The sequence below is a fragment of the Pimephales promelas genome, chromosome 5 (assembly GCF_988280905.1).
Source record: "Pimephales promelas chromosome 5, fPimPro1.hap1.1, whole genome shotgun sequence".
In the NCBI taxonomy this organism is placed as follows: Eukaryota; Metazoa; Chordata; class Actinopteri; order Cypriniformes; family Leuciscidae; genus Pimephales; species Pimephales promelas.
Genome location: NC_142773.1, coordinates 42,238,307 through 42,254,159, shown reverse-complemented (window position 1 = coordinate 42,254,159; position 15,853 = coordinate 42,238,307). Strand labels below are relative to the sequence as shown.

General features: G+C 35.4%; 1 protein-coding gene across 3 annotated transcripts in view; it reads left to right on the top strand.

Moving 5' to 3' along the window:
* ncana (neurocan a) overlaps nucleotides 1–15,853 on the top strand; it is an 85,548-nt gene extending 69,695 nt beyond the window's left edge. For all 3 annotated transcript variants that reach the window (XM_089131579.1, XM_089131578.1, XM_089131577.1), the window contains 6 exons: nucleotides 4,495–4,608; nucleotides 6,512–6,670; nucleotides 6,960–7,042; nucleotides 9,771–9,915; nucleotides 10,790–10,972; nucleotides 13,398–15,853. In XM_089131579.1, the coding sequence (XP_088987705.1) occupies nucleotides 4,495–4,608; nucleotides 6,512–6,670; nucleotides 6,960–7,042; nucleotides 9,771–9,915; nucleotides 10,790–10,972; nucleotides 13,398–13,495 (782 nt within the window). In that variant the 3' untranslated portion in view covers nucleotides 13,496–15,853. The remainder of the gene's footprint in view (nucleotides 1–4,494; nucleotides 4,609–6,511; nucleotides 6,671–6,959; nucleotides 7,043–9,770; nucleotides 9,916–10,789; nucleotides 10,973–13,397) is intronic.

Sequence of the window (15,853 nt, the reverse complement as noted above, 5' to 3'; positions counted from 1 at the left end):
TGATGGTGATGGCAACATAAAATTCAAGATATCAGGGCAAAAATGGCCCTGTGTGAGTTTTTGTTTGTATATATCGTGATATAGTTGATCAATATCACACTACCAACAGCTGCAGTATGACACGAATGCTGGTGTTGTCCCAAATAGCACGAGTGCAAATGAGATATTGATTTCATACAACAGTTCAATAAATAAGAAGTTAACATTGTGTTATATTTTAGACACAAAATGATCTGCTTTTGCTCATTTTTGCCAGCGAAAATATTCTCTGTAAAGCCGGAGCAGAACTGTTGTGCTTCGTTTCTGAATGAATCAGCGTTTCGAGTGAACCAAAGATTCAATGACTTGTTCATAAGGAGCCATTTACTTCATTCCTGAATGAATCAGTCGTTTGAACAAATCGAATGAATGAATGACTCGCTTACTTTTTTGACATTTACCGCCACACACTGGCAGTTTTAGTTTCTGTTCCTTATTAATAAAGTCATATGTCCATATTAATAAAGAAAATATTAAAGGTAAAGTTATATTTTTCACCCAAAAATGAAAATTATGTTATCATTAACTCACCCCCATGACCGTTGAAGCCTAAAAGTTTGATGCTTTTCTTATTTAACACAATAATGACTTTAAATGATCTTTTGGGGGTAATTTCCCAGTCAAATTTGATGTGCGATTAATTTGATTAATTATTCACCATATATATATATTATGGCTGTGCAAAATAAAAGTCTGTGTTTACATAATATATTTGTGTGTGCTGTATGTAATTATTTTGTATATATTATAAATACACACACATGCATGTATATATTTAAGAAAAATGTGTTATTCATATATAAAATATTTATATTTATATAATATAGATTATGTATTTATATATATATATATATACAGAATTTAAGCGCAAATAATTCTTAAATATATACATGCATGCATAGGTATTTATATATACAAAATAATTATATACAGCACACACAAATATATTATGTAAACATAGACTTTTATTTTGGATGCAATTAATTGCAATTAATTTTTGCACAGTCCAAATATATATACATATACATATATATATATATATATATATATATACATATATATATATATACTTATATATATAAATATATATATATACTATACACTTAAACAGAAACACACAGACACATATATCTATATATATATATATATATATATACACTTAAACATTTATATTTATATATATATATATATACCCACACACACTTAAATATATACAGTACAGTACTGTTTTGTGAAAAGAAAGGAGTACTACATTTCTTTGCATTGACAGTAATTATATGACATTTTTTCCCATTTTAAGTTTATTTTATTATACATTTTGTCATTCTTTTGTAATTCCTGTTTGCCTCACTGACTCTATATTCTCATATGATGGTTACAAATTACCCTATTGCAGTAAAAGTACTGCATATAATATTAATCAAATACATGGATCCATTTTGTATGTAATATAAATCAAAGGCAGTTCAACAAATACTCCCCTAATACATTTAAATGTAAAAATATATGTATATATATCATTTTTACATTAATGAGAATTTATGGAGGAATGCTTAATCATCATGAAAATAATATCTCTATTAACTTTGATTTAATTGCATGATGAAATATGTTCTTGAGAGGCTTTATGGCATTCGGCTCATTCAAGTTTTCATCAGGATCCATGAAATGTTGTGATGAACCGTCCCGCATTAAGTTGCTTAAAACATCCTCAGCTCAGAATACAGCCTTCCCATGATCCTCTGCTCGTCTGATATCCACTTAAAGCCTGAGGAGTTCGTGAGTCTGACTGAAGCCGCAGACGTTTGCGACTGATGCCGTTACACAAACTTTTAAGACTTTCAACTTCATCTTGTCAAGCTCCTTTGATTTCAACTTTTTTGCAAGCCTGACAAACGTTGAGCCTCAGAAGTGTTTGCTATATTGGGAAATGTCTGCATTAATGTCCTATAAACAGTCTGTGGATGTTATGGAGAGTAATCCGTGAGCTTTAAAGCGCTTACACAGGCCTGCGACAGACGCTAAACGACTCTTAACTCGAGTCACGCTATCCTCCAGTTTCAGTCCTACTCCATCTGTGAGGAAAGGGGCGGGGCATTACGGTTTGACCTGCCGATGCGTTTTAGGGGATTTTTTTTTTCTTTCTATCAAATACATTTTAGGACACATATGCTCATCGATTTTTGTGAAGTTGTGACTTTTTGGGGGGGATTTAGGGGCTTTTGACTGAATTTTGCCACAGACCACTATCTAAATGACCCTGTTACAGCCAACCAAATGCAAAATTTCAACTTTTTTTCGATAATTGTTTATCTAGAGAGTCCAGAGAATAGGCCTAGACTGGTTTGGTCCCGATCGGGCAAAAAACCAGGGACTAGTTGGCAAAAGTGGGTTTTGGACAAAAACCGAAATAATTTTTTTTTTTCGGCCCCAAGTGGAAATCCGAGATATACGTCTTGTCCGTCTTGAGCCAGGGATTACAGTGGTGTAAAAACCTTGAAGCTAAGTCAAACGGTCTAGGAGTTATGAGCAATTTAGTACTTTTGGTTGCTGTAGCGCCACCTACAGGCCAATCGGGCTCATACTCTGATAGGTTCTCTGAGATGTGTGGTGGTTTGTAGGACAGCGATATCCTACTTTTTTGAAATCGCTGGTGTTTCTGACGTCACAAACCAATCAGATCAACGTGTGATCGTCAACCAGTGGATCTCTGAGTGAGTGAGTGGAGGCGGGGCTCATTTGCATATTCATAGAACCGCGCATACTAAATGAGTCCAGACGAGACTCATGAGAAACGCTTCAGAAACGTCTCTGACCTGCTGTTGTGTAATGAATCGTCTGAATCATATGATGCCTGAGGGTGTGTGTGTGTGTGTGTGTGTGTGTGAGCGCTTGATCCCAAAATGATCCTTTTCTCCTGGTTTTAATGAAACCTGACAGCACTGCTTGCTTCTGTAAATGTTTTGCCACGCTGTTCACACACACTGACAGTTTATTACTATGAATGAGTGTAAAATTATGAAAATGTGCTGCGCTCTGTTTTCCACTTGGATGATTCGATTATAGGTGTAATTAATATCTCTGCGATCACTCAAGAAATGAGGTTTAAAGAACACCTGTTGCATACGTAATACTCACGTTTAGCCTCTGCTTGAAATAAATTAATAGTTTTATTCAGCCAGGACGCATTCAATTGATCAAAAAGTTACAGTAAGACATTTATACTGTTAGAAAAGATTCTATTTAAATAAACACTGTTGTTTTGATCTTTCTATTCAACAAAGAATCCTGAAAAATAAAATGTATCACGCTTTCCACAAAAATATGAAGCATTTATAATAATCATAAATGTTTCTTGATCATCAGATCGTCATATTAGAGTGATTTCTGAAGGATCATGTGACACCGAAGACTGCTGAAAATACACAGGAATAAATTACACTTTATTATATATTAACATAGAAAACAGGTATTTTAAATTAGAATAATATTTCACATTTTTACTGTATTTTTGATCGAATAAAAGCATCTCGGTGAGCAGGCGAGACTTAAAATATTACAGACTCAAAACATTTAAATGGTAGTGTAACTATTCATAGTAAACATAGTAATAATTTCACACACACAATCTTATTCTATTGTTTTTCTATTAATTCGTTTTTTATAATTACATTAGAAAAGCAGATTAAAGAATTAGCATATTAGCAATTAATATTAAGTGGATCTCTAATCACCAATCTCTAATCTGACCCGACAGTCCGTGATCATTATGTGTAATTAAAACATCCTGCAGCACATATATGAATATGTAATATAATATTATGTAATAGAGTGATGAAGAGGAATCTATGACTTTCCCTAGTGTGTGTGTGTGTGTGTGTGTGTACAGGTGAAACTGGAAAAATGAGAATATGGTGCAAAAGTTCATTTATTTTTAGTAATTCAACTTAAAATGTGAAACTAATATATTATATAGACTCATTACATATTTCAAGCTTTTATTTGTCATAATTTCGATGATTTTGGCTGAAAACCTTTTCACAATATTCTAATTTTGAATTTGGGGTTTTCATATCTGTAATCCATAATCATCAAAAATTATAAGAAATGAAGGCTTGAAATATCTCACTTTGCATGTAATGAGTCTATATAATATATTAGTTTCACCTTTTAAGTTGAATTACTGAAATAAATAAATTTTTGCACCATATTTTTCAAGTTTCACCTGAACACACACACAGAAAGATTTAGAGAAAAACAGCTTCAGTCTGTTCCTCACACAAAAAATATATATATGTGGGTGTCAACATGTACACACACACACACACACACACACACACACACGTGTATAATTTATTTCTACCAGGGAAAAAGCATCTGAGACAAAGTTAATATTTGAAGAGAAGATCTGGGAAGTGTGTATGGTGTGTGTGACGGTTTCTGATGTTCCTGCAGATGTTGACGACTGTCAGTCGAATCCCTGTGAGAACGGCGGCACCTGCATCGATAAAGAAGACTCGTTTGTGTGTGTGTGTTTGCCGAGCTACAGCGGAGACCGGTGTGAGAGAGGTGAGATCATGTGCTCATAACATGCAACGACTCATCTTACACTCGCATTAAACACAGCTCACAGATTACAGCCCATCTTGAGGTGTGCGGCGGTGTGTGTGTGTGTGTGTGAGAGCAAACAGAATATTTCTCTGATGAAATCCCTGCCTCTGTGATACTCATAAGGAGTGTGTGTGTGTGTGTGTGTGTGTGTTTAAATCTGAATGAAGACCACCAGGGAGGATCAGGCAAAGACTCAAGTGCAGAACAATGGTTATTTATTTCAATATAAAATTAAACAAAAACAAATTAAAAGTCCCCCATATTAAAACTCCTGATCCGACAGAACCACACACCAGTGTTGGGTGTAACTAATTACTAAGTAATTAATTACTGTAATTTAATTACTTTTCCCTTGAAAATGTAAAGTAAGGGATTACTCTTCATTTATCTGTAATTTAATTCTGATGTAATTGAGGTAAATACTGTGTATGGATCAATCCGATCTCACAGCGATTCGAGGTGTCTAAATATTACGACCGCACTCGTATAAATTCGTATGAATTATTGTAAAATATGTATGAAAAAAGTGTGAAATGTCATGAGATCAGACATAAAACAATAGTGGGTTTCACATCAAAATGTATTTCCTGATGCTAAAAAGTATGTTTTTATAATGTAACTTCTCCACCTTGGTCAGTTTAAGGATAATTCATGCAATTTTATAGTATTTATTTGAAAGAATTAAAACAGATTCATACGGAGGTGTATTGCATTCACTTGAAGAAAAAAAATCTACTCTGTTTTTCTGAATTAATGAGTTCATTTTTCATGAGAAAAAAAGTTTTGCTCTGTTTTTCTGAATTAATGAGTTAATTTTTCATGAGAAAATATTTTTTTCTCTGTTTTTCTGAATTAATGAGTTAATTTTTCATGAGAAAAAAAGTTTTTGCTCTGTTTTTTCTGAATTAACTCGTTAATTCAGGTCGTCGTGGGCTTAACTCGTTAATTCAGAAAAACAGAGCAAAAAAAAAAAAAATTCCATGAAGAATTAACTCATTAATTCAGAAAAACAGAGAAAAACTTTTTTTCTCATGAAAAATTAACTCATTAATTCAGAAAAACAGAGAAAAACTTTTTTTCTCATGAAAAATTAACTCATTAATTCAGAAAAACAGAGCAAAAAAAAATTTCTCATGAAAAATTAACTCGTTAATTCAGAAAAACAGAGCAAAAAAAAATTTTCTCATGAAAAATTAACTCATTAATTCAGAAAAACAGAGAAAAAAAATTTTTTTCTCATGAAAAATTAACTCATTAATTCAGAAAAACAGAGCAAATTTTTTTTCTCATGAAAAATTAACTCGTTAATTCAGAAAAACAGAGCAAATTTTTTTTCTCATGAAAAATTAACTCGTTAATTCAGAAAAACAGAGCAATTTTTTTTCTCATGAAAAATTAACTCGTTAATTCAGAAAAACAGAGCAAATTTTTTTTCTCATGAAAAATTAACTCGTTAATTCAGAAAAACAGAGCAATTTTTTTTCTCATGAAAAATTAACTCGTTAATTCAGAAAAACAGAGTAGATTTTTTTTCTTCAAGTGAATGCAATACGCCTCCGTAGATTCATGTCTATCCTTGTGTTATTCAGCTGGTTGAGATTGATATGGCAAAAGTAATTAAATACTTTTTAGAGAGAGTAATTAGTACAGTAATCTAATTACACTGTTGAAGAGGTAATTAGTAACTACTTTTTTAGAGTAACTTACCCAACACTGCCACACACACACACGACAGGAAGACTGGGATTATTCAGAACACAGGGAGAATAAATAGAGGTTTTCACACACACTGCTCTGCGCTAACTCTGAGTGTGTGTGTGTGTGTGTGTGTGTGTGTGTGTGTGTGTGTGTGTGTGTGCAGACACCGAGGGCTGTGAACACGGCTGGAAGAAGTTTCACGGCCACTGTTACCGTGTGTTCCCGCGCAGACACACCTGGGAGGACGCGGAGAAGGACTGTCGGGAACACAGCGGTCACCTGACCAGCATCACTTCCTCTCTGGAGCTCGACTTCCTCAACGGTGCGTCACTGCTTTCCCATCGGACACGATACGGGCGTCGTGGGCTATTAGGCATCATGAGTCTAGGATTTCACTTTTCTATAGAAGCTTGTTTTTTTCCCCACAGAATAAAGAATAAAAAGTTGTGAGTTGAAGAAAAGCTAATTAAATAAAAAAAAAATCTATGTCATGTGACCATTAACATACATCAGAGAGCTGTTAACATGCATATGTGTCTCAGAAAGACTTTAAGTGCATATTTTAGCTTGTGAATCGCTGGCGGAGAGATTGACGCGGGATCATGTTTCAGGTCTGGGTCATGAAAACGTTTGGATCGGTCTGAATGATCGGACAGTGGAAGAGGATTTCCAGTGGACTGATGGAACGGACGTTGTGAGTCTTTTATAATATATATTTATTAATCCAAAATTAAGCATAACTTATACACGTAGAGTCTGTTCAGCTCTTGTGAATGAGATCAAACTCTCAGATCACATTAGGTGTGTTTGCTTGCACTCATATATGCCAGAAGAGCTTTTTAATCAAATATTTAGTAATATTTCGTCTTCTTCACTAGCTAGTTCATAAGACATAAGAGGTAAATAAATCCACATACTCACATTCACATTATTTGAGCTGAGCTGAGTGTTTACATGAAGGCTTTTATTGAGCCATCATTACAATTATAAACAGATTATTTTAACGTGCATGTAAACATAGCTGCTGTTTCACACACTGGCTGCATGTATTTACATGGACTGCAATAATCTGGCAGTTCTTATACGACAATAAAAAGGTGTTATTTATTCCTTTCAGATTTCAGTGCATGTTCTTACTCCAAATTTTGAGCTTGTAATTGTAAAGTAAAGCATAAAAATATAAGGAAAATATTTTAAATATGAGGGATGAACAAAACACTAAACCAATAATAAATATTACCAATAATATATAAACAAAAAATATTTTTTTTTGCCAATTAATTTATTACAAAATTAATTGGCAAAAAAGAGGCAAACTAAAGCTACAGGTAATAAATACCATAACCAAGTTTAGTGTTTTGTTCGTCCCTCATGTTTAAAATATTTTTATTATATTTTATGGTTTATTTAACTATGGTTTATTTTACTTATATTTTTATGGTTTATTTTACTTTAAATATTTTCCTTATATTTTCATGGTTTATTTTACTTTAAATATTTTCCTTATATTTTTTTATGGTTTATTATTTACTATGGTTTATTTTACTTTAAATATTTTACTATTATTTTACTATGCAGAAAAAAAATCAGTTATTAATATTTGGCTGGTTCGCTCTTAGTTTTGCATATGTTCATAATTTCATTGTATGACAGCATGTTGCACTGTTTGCCATGTTTCATTGCGTTATTATCACAAATAAAACAATTGATTCTGATCACAATGCAAAATGCTGAAAAATCTTTACCACATTTTCTATAATATGGGAATAAAGGGTGAAGATTTGAATTTTCATCACTTTTGCCTAATATCATGTGTATTAATCAAATTTTAATTACATAGTTTCTATGCAATTTGGCTGAAATCAGCACTTTGAAAACCACCAGAGAGTCAGGTGATAAATTAAATATGACATATGAAATGCATTAGAAATTGGAAAGTTTAAATGAGTAGTTCACTTAAAAAAAAAAACTTTAGCTGATAATTTACTCACCCCCATGTCATCCAAGATGTCCATGTCTTTCTTTCTTCAGTTGAAAAGAAATGAAGGTTTTTGATGAAAACATTCCTGGATTTTCTCCATATAATGGACTTCAATGGGGTCCAAACGGTTCAAGGTCCAAATGAGAGTTTCAGTGCAGCTTTAAAGGGTTAGTTCACCCAAAAATGAAAATTCTGTCAGTATTTACTCACCCTCATGTTGTTCCAACCCCGTAAGACCTTCGTTCATCTTCGCAACACAAATTAAGATATTTAAGATATTAAGATCGCTCCTGCATACAGTCCATAGGCTTCTTGAGGGACTGGCTCTTGCTGTCCTCGAAAAGTCATTAAAGACATCGTTAAAATAGTCCAAGTGACTACAGGGGCTCAATCTTAAGTTTATCAAACGACGAGAACACTTTTGTGCGCAAAAAAACAACAAAAATAACGACTTTATTTCAACTATTGGTTTATTTCTCCCTCTGCGCGAGTCAGGTTTCTAGTTTAATAGCGTAAGCTTCTGTTATTGTACGTCACACGCATCACACACACATGACCAGCGTCGGCCAATAGTGAGCCTACGTGTGACGTAGCTCTACGCAATCACACTACGTTAACTGACTACAGGCTCATGGAGAAGGAAGTGAATAGTTGAAATAAAGTCGTTATTTTTGTTGTTTTTTTGCGCACAAAAGTGTTCTCGTCGTTTGATAAAGTTAAGATTGAGCCCCTGTAGTCACTTGGACTATTTTAACGATGTCTTTAATGACTTTTCGAGGACAGCAAGAGCCAGTCCCTCAAGAAGCCTATGGACTGTATGCAGGAGCGATCTTAATATCTTAAATATCTTAATTTGTGTTCCGAAGATGAACGAAGGTCTTACGGGGTTGGAACAACATGAGGGTGAGTAAATACTGACAGAATTTTCATTTTTGGGTGAACTAACCCTTTAAAGGGCTTTAAACGACACCAGACGATGAATAAGGGTCTTATCAAGCAAAACGATCACTCATTTCGTTCGTTGAATGAACCAAATGACTCGAAAAAAGATTCGTTCATTTTGACGAACGAGTTCGAACAGGAGAGTCACGAACGCGCAGAGCAAGGCGAGCATTTAAGCTTATAAAACTTAAAACTTTTTTATTTGTTTTTGAAATGAGCGCTCATTTCACTAGATAAGACCCTTATTCATCGTCTGTAATCATTTAAAGCCCTTTGAGGCTGCACTGAAACTCTCATTTGGACCTTGAACCGTTTGGACCCCATTGAAGTCCATTATATGGAGAAAATCCCGGAATGTTTTCATCAAAAACCGACTGAAGAAAGAAAGACATGGACATCTTGGATGACATGGGGGTGAGTAAATTATCAGCAAAAGTTTTTTTAAAAGTGAAGACTGTAAGCCGTCTGGTAGTTTAGCATGAGTCTGTCTGCGTCGCAGGTGTTCGAGAACTGGCGGGAGAATCAGCCGGATAACTTCTTCGCGGGCGGAGAGGATTGTGTGGTGATGATCACTCGAGAGGACGGCAAATGGAACGATGTTCCCTGCAACTACAACCTACCCTACATCTGCAAGAAAGGCTCAGGTGAGAGAGAGACTCCTCAACACACTGATCTTGACTTCGAATCCGTGCAAAGCGGACTTTTCCCTCCACAGACGCACAGTTTTGCTCTCGAGTCTCGACAGTAAAGCAGATTAAGTGTGTATCGATGCGTCTATTGATTCCTCAATAAGAGTCTCAAACACTAATACAGTGTAAAGTCAATGTGTTGTTTAGTTCTCCGGTCGCTGGCGTTCAGCACCTCAGGTCTGCATTTCAATGACTGCCATCTGATCTGAATGAGAGCCGCAAAACCCCGTCTTTCACTCCTCAAAACAAGGACGTCTCAGTTTCTTGGGCCGAGGTTTCAAACCCCATTGAGAAGGTCTCAGATTGTCGATTTAAGCTCTGGGCTCTACACTACAATTCCCACGATGCTGTCTTTTGTGGCATCTCCAGGATCCAGGCGTTGCTGACGCCAGAGAGCAGATTTACTGCTGAGCCGTGGCTTTCTGCCGACGGAAATAAAGCTCATTGTCTGCAGACGCAGCGCTGGTGCCAGGACTTCATTTCATTTATTTAAAAAGGTTAACATTTATAAAAAAAAAAACAATCAGATTTTCCCCGTCTGAAACCTGACATTTTCAGATTAGTGCTCAATAAATAAAGATTTTCAACTTTAACAAAAAAAAAAAAAAAATGTGGAGCCAAAAACTACAATAGAGGTTTTCTGTTTATTTGCATGAATCTTTAGTGTTTTTTATAGTGCCTATTTTTGGCGAATTGCATGGAAACCATTGGGGGTCAATTTGACCTGTGACCTGTACTCATATTTTTAGCACTGTGGACTGTCAGTCCAGTTATGTTTCCATGTTGTGCGCATGTCTATGATAATGTGTATAATGTGTTGTGTTTGCAGTGATGTGTGGGACTCCTCCGGCCGTCGACAACGCCTCTCTGGTGGGCCGGCGCCGCTCACACTACGACCTCCACGCTGTGGTGCGATACCAGTGCGCCGACGGCTTCTTCCAGCGCCACATTCCCACCGTCCGCTGCCGGCCCAGTGGAGTCTGGGAGAGACCCAAGATCATCTGTACTAAATGTGAGTCGGAATAGATATTTGCTGCTTTTGATGAGCTTGTGCCTTAAAGGGATAGTTCACCCAAAAATGAAAATTAGCCCATGATTTATTCATCCTGAAGCCATCCTAGGTGTACATGACTTTCTTCTTTCAGACGAACACAATCATAGTTATATATATATATATATATATATAAAAATCTGGCTCTTCCAAGCAGTGAATTGTCTATGTAAGTCCATCAAACCGCATCAAATCCATCATAAAAGTGAATCTGTCCATCATAAAAGTGCATCTATCATCATAAAGGTGCATCTGTCCATCATAAAAGTTCATCTGTCCATCATAAAAGTGCATCTGTCCATCATAAAAGTGCATCTGTCCATCATAAAAGTTCGTCTGTCCATCATAAAAGTCCGTCTATCCATCATAAAAGTGCATCTGTCCATCATAAAAGTGCATCTGTCCATCATAAAAGTGCATCTCTCCATCATAAAAGTTCATCTGTCCATCATAAAAGTGCGTCTGTCCATCAAAAAAGTGCATCTGTCCATCATAAAAGTCCATCTGTCCATCATAAAAGTGCATCTGTCATCATAAAAGTTCATCTGTCCATCATAAAAGTGCGTCTATCCATCATAAAAGTGCATCTCTCCATCATAAAAGTTCATCTGTCCATCATAAAAGTGCGTCTATCCATCATAAAAGTCCATCTGTCCATCATAAAAGTGCATCTGTCCATCATAAAAGTCCATCTGTCCATCATAAAAGTGCGTCTATCCATCATAAAAGTGCATCTCTCCATCATAAAAGTTCATCTGTCCATCATAAAAGTGCGTCTATCCATCATAAAAGTGCATCTGTCCATCATAAAAGTGCATCTGTCATCATAAAAGTGCGTCTGTCCATCATAAAAGTGCGTCTGTCCATCATAAAAGTGCGTCTATCCATCATAAAAGTCCATCTGTCCATCATAAAAGTGCATCTATCCATCATAAAAGTCCATCTGTCCATCATAAAAGTGCGTCTATCCATCATAAAAGTGCATTTGTCCATCATAAAAGTGCGTCTGTCCATCATAAAAGTGCATCTGTCCATCATAAAAGTGCATCTGTCCATCATAAAAGTCCATCTGTCCATCATAAAAGTGCATCTGTCCATCATAAAAGTCCATCTGTCCATCATAAAAGTGTATCTGTCCATCATAAAAGTGCATCTGTCCATCATAAAAGTCCATCTGTCCATCATAAAAGTGCGTCTATCCATCATAAAAGTTTGTCTGTCCATCATAAAAGTGCGTCTGTCCATCATAAAAGTGCATCTGTCCATCATAAAAGTGCATCTATCCATCATAAAAGTGCATCTGTCCATCATAAAAGTGCATCTGTCCATCATAAAAGTGCATCTGTCATCATAAAAGTGCGTCTGTCCATCATAAAAGTGCGTCTGTCCATCATAAAAGTGCATCTGTCATCATAAAAGTGCGTCTGTCCATCATAAAAGTGCATCTGTCCATCATAAAAGTGCATCTGTCATCATAAAAGTGCGTCTGTCCATCATAAAAGTGCGTCTGTCCATCATAAAAGTGCGTCTATCCATCATAAAAGTCCATCTGTCCATCATAAAAGTGCGTCTATCCATCATAAAAGTCCATCTGTCCATCATAAAAGTGCATCTGTCCATCATAAAAGTGCGTCTATCCATCATAAAAGTCCATCTGTCCATCATAAAAGTGCGTCTATCCATCATAAAAGTTTGTCTGTCCATCATAAAAGTGCGTCTGTCCATCATAAAAGTGCATCTGTCCATCATAAAAGTGCATCTATCCATCATAAAAGTGCATCTGTCCATCATAAAAGTGCATCTGTCCATCATAAAAGAGCATCTATCCATCATAAAAGTACATCTATCATCATAAAAGTGCATTTGTCCATCATAAAAGTGCATCTGTCCATCATAAAAGTGCATTTGTCCATCATAAAAGTGCATCTATCCATCATAAAAGTGCATCTATCCATCATAAAAGTGCGTCTATCCATCATAAAAGTGCGTCTATCCATCATAAAAGTGCATCTATCCATCATAAAAGTGCATCTGTCCATCATAAAAGTGCATCTGTCCATCATAAAAGTGCATCTGTCCATCATAAAAGTGCATCTATCCATCATAAAAGTGCGTCTGTCCATCATAAAAGTGCATCTGTCCATCATAAAAGTGCATCTATCCATCATAAAAGTGCATCTGTCCATCATAAAAGTGCATCTATCATCATAAAAGTGCATCTATCCATCATAAAAGTGCGTCTGTCCATCATAAAAGTGCATCTATCATCATAAAAGTGCATTTGTCCATCATAAAAGTGCATCTATCCATCATAAAAGTGCATCTGTCCATCATAAATATATATGCAAAGCAGATGTAGTCATGTGACAGTGTGGTCTCCCTCCAGCACGGCGATCTCACCGTTACCGTCGGCAACACCACAGATCTCGGCGTGAGCATCGGAGACACCGGAGACACGGATCCGGGCACAGGGGGCGGAGCTAAACCGCAGGGGGCGTGACCTCTGACCCCGTGACATATGACCCCGTGTTTCCCTGTTCAGAGGAAACGCAACAGACGGAAAGGACAGTAACTATCACTCCTTTTCTCGTTTATACCGATGTTGTTTTTTAGCTCATTTAGGATTCATTAACTCGACGTTCATTAGAATAACGCACTGAAGGATAAACGCCTCTGCTCTTCATCTTTTGGGATAGTTGTACTATCTCAAAAATATGTTGGGTTGTTTCAACACAAATTTGATCAAACCCAAATGTTGGGTTAAAATGTAATAAAAAATGTACAGTTGAAGCTGGGTTAAAATTTTAGATTACATTTTTAACCCAACATTTGGGTTTGTCCATATTTGACCCATTTTTGGGTTAAAACAACCCAGCATTGTTTAGAGTGTGTTCATTGGTTTAGCTGATGAAGGTTTCAGTAGATTTTTTTTTTTGGATTTAATGCTTTAATGAAAAAGTCCCCAAATGAAAGAGCTTCACCCGTCATATATGGGAAACAGGACGCTCTTCAAGCCTTGTGATCATCAGATCTCTCCAGTGTTTGCTGATGATTTGGTTTATACATCAAATCTTTAACTCTCTAATCTGTTTTATCTCATGAAGTAAAGCAACACCCAAGTCACCTTTCACCACTAAATTAAAGGAAAAAATACATTTTGCATAAAGAACATGAAGCTTATTTTATAAACTGAGAAGATTACAGCACATTTCCCATCAGTTTAATAAACCTAACATTAAAAAATCAGACATGAAAATGAAAAATGCTTATTATAAGACTTCACAAACTCACTTTACAATTTGACTAATCTTTTTTTTATTAAACATGTTTAATTGTCACAGATCCAATAATGCATGAATTCCATGAAATCAGCTTTCTTTATGCAAAATTTAATTTCTCAATTTTTCTTTTCGAGGTGAAATATGAGCAAAGCTGAACTTGAGTCTGTGATTTGTGATCTTCTGAAAGCTCTTCAGCGTTTCCCACGTCACACAGGGATGATTGACAGGTGTCACTTTACACGTCAAACTGTCATTTCTGTGTTCAGAGCGATTCCAAGTCGATCATGTCTGGATGAGAGAGTGAATATGTGAGGGTGTGTGTGTGAGAGAACTGCATGTGTTTGTGTGTGTTTTTGTTTGTGCAGTTTTTACAGATGACACTCATTAATTAGTTCACAACCGTATTCGTATTTTTGTCTTTTCCAGCAAAAATCAAAATCGAGAGACATTTACTAAGATCTTAAGTCATCTTTTTCCCAAAAAAAAAAAAAAAACCCAACAAATAAATAAGAAAAAAAAAATTCAGAAAAAAAAGAAAAAAAAGTCATGCTTAAAACAGGAAGAATATCAGTAACACTTTCCTCAAAGCCCTTATGTATAATGCATTATGAAGATATTCATAATATAGAATATAATGCATTCTGTCTTTTACTACATAATAACCAAAGTTAAAATGCATTAAAATATTCACCGATTCTCAGATCCATTTGAGATGTGTTTTAATGCATTATACGTTCTAAAGGTGTATTAAACAATTATTCATGAGATCATACAGTGCATTATACGGTGCATAACAAGGAATAATTATTGGATTAAAAATACTTTTATAATGCAATATATAAAGGCTTTACGTAACTGCCGATGGGGTCGAGAAATAAACGTTACATTTTCATCATAAACTCACAGACAAAAAGTCTTAACATCTTCAGTAAATGTTTCTTGATCTAAAAATGTTCAAATCAAGACAAAATAATTTATGCAGCTCCTGAACTCCCAGAATGCATCAGAACATGCTCAACACACTTGCATTTAATTCAGTGTTGGACAATATTGATAAAACGTTTATTCTGAGCGATGCATCGTTTTCCCCATATTTGTGTGTTGTCATTTTAATTCAAATGCAGTGTTAATAAAGTGCGCTTCGTGTGTATTGGACACACTGAAGTGCTTCCGAACGGTCGGATGCAGACGTGTTGTGTTTGTGTGAATCTGGATCTGTGTTTATTCATCATAACATGTAGCATATTCTTTAGTTGATAACAATAATCCATATCAGCTGTTCATAGATCCACTTTCTTCTGTATATAAATTGGATGGAGTTTGTATTCGGTTCATGTGTTTTTTTATTCTATTGTCTGATCACGTTTAATCACCTATTCAATAGTTTTGCAGAACTGACATGGAAACGTGCGTTTCACACAATAACAACATGAGCGTGTGTGTGATTATGAATCTGAGGTCAAACCTTGATGTTTTTATGGCTTCAATTCTCGTTTGTTGATGTGTTTCGTTCTTTATTAAACTTGAAACAAACCAACAATAAAAACTGATTGGATCAGAA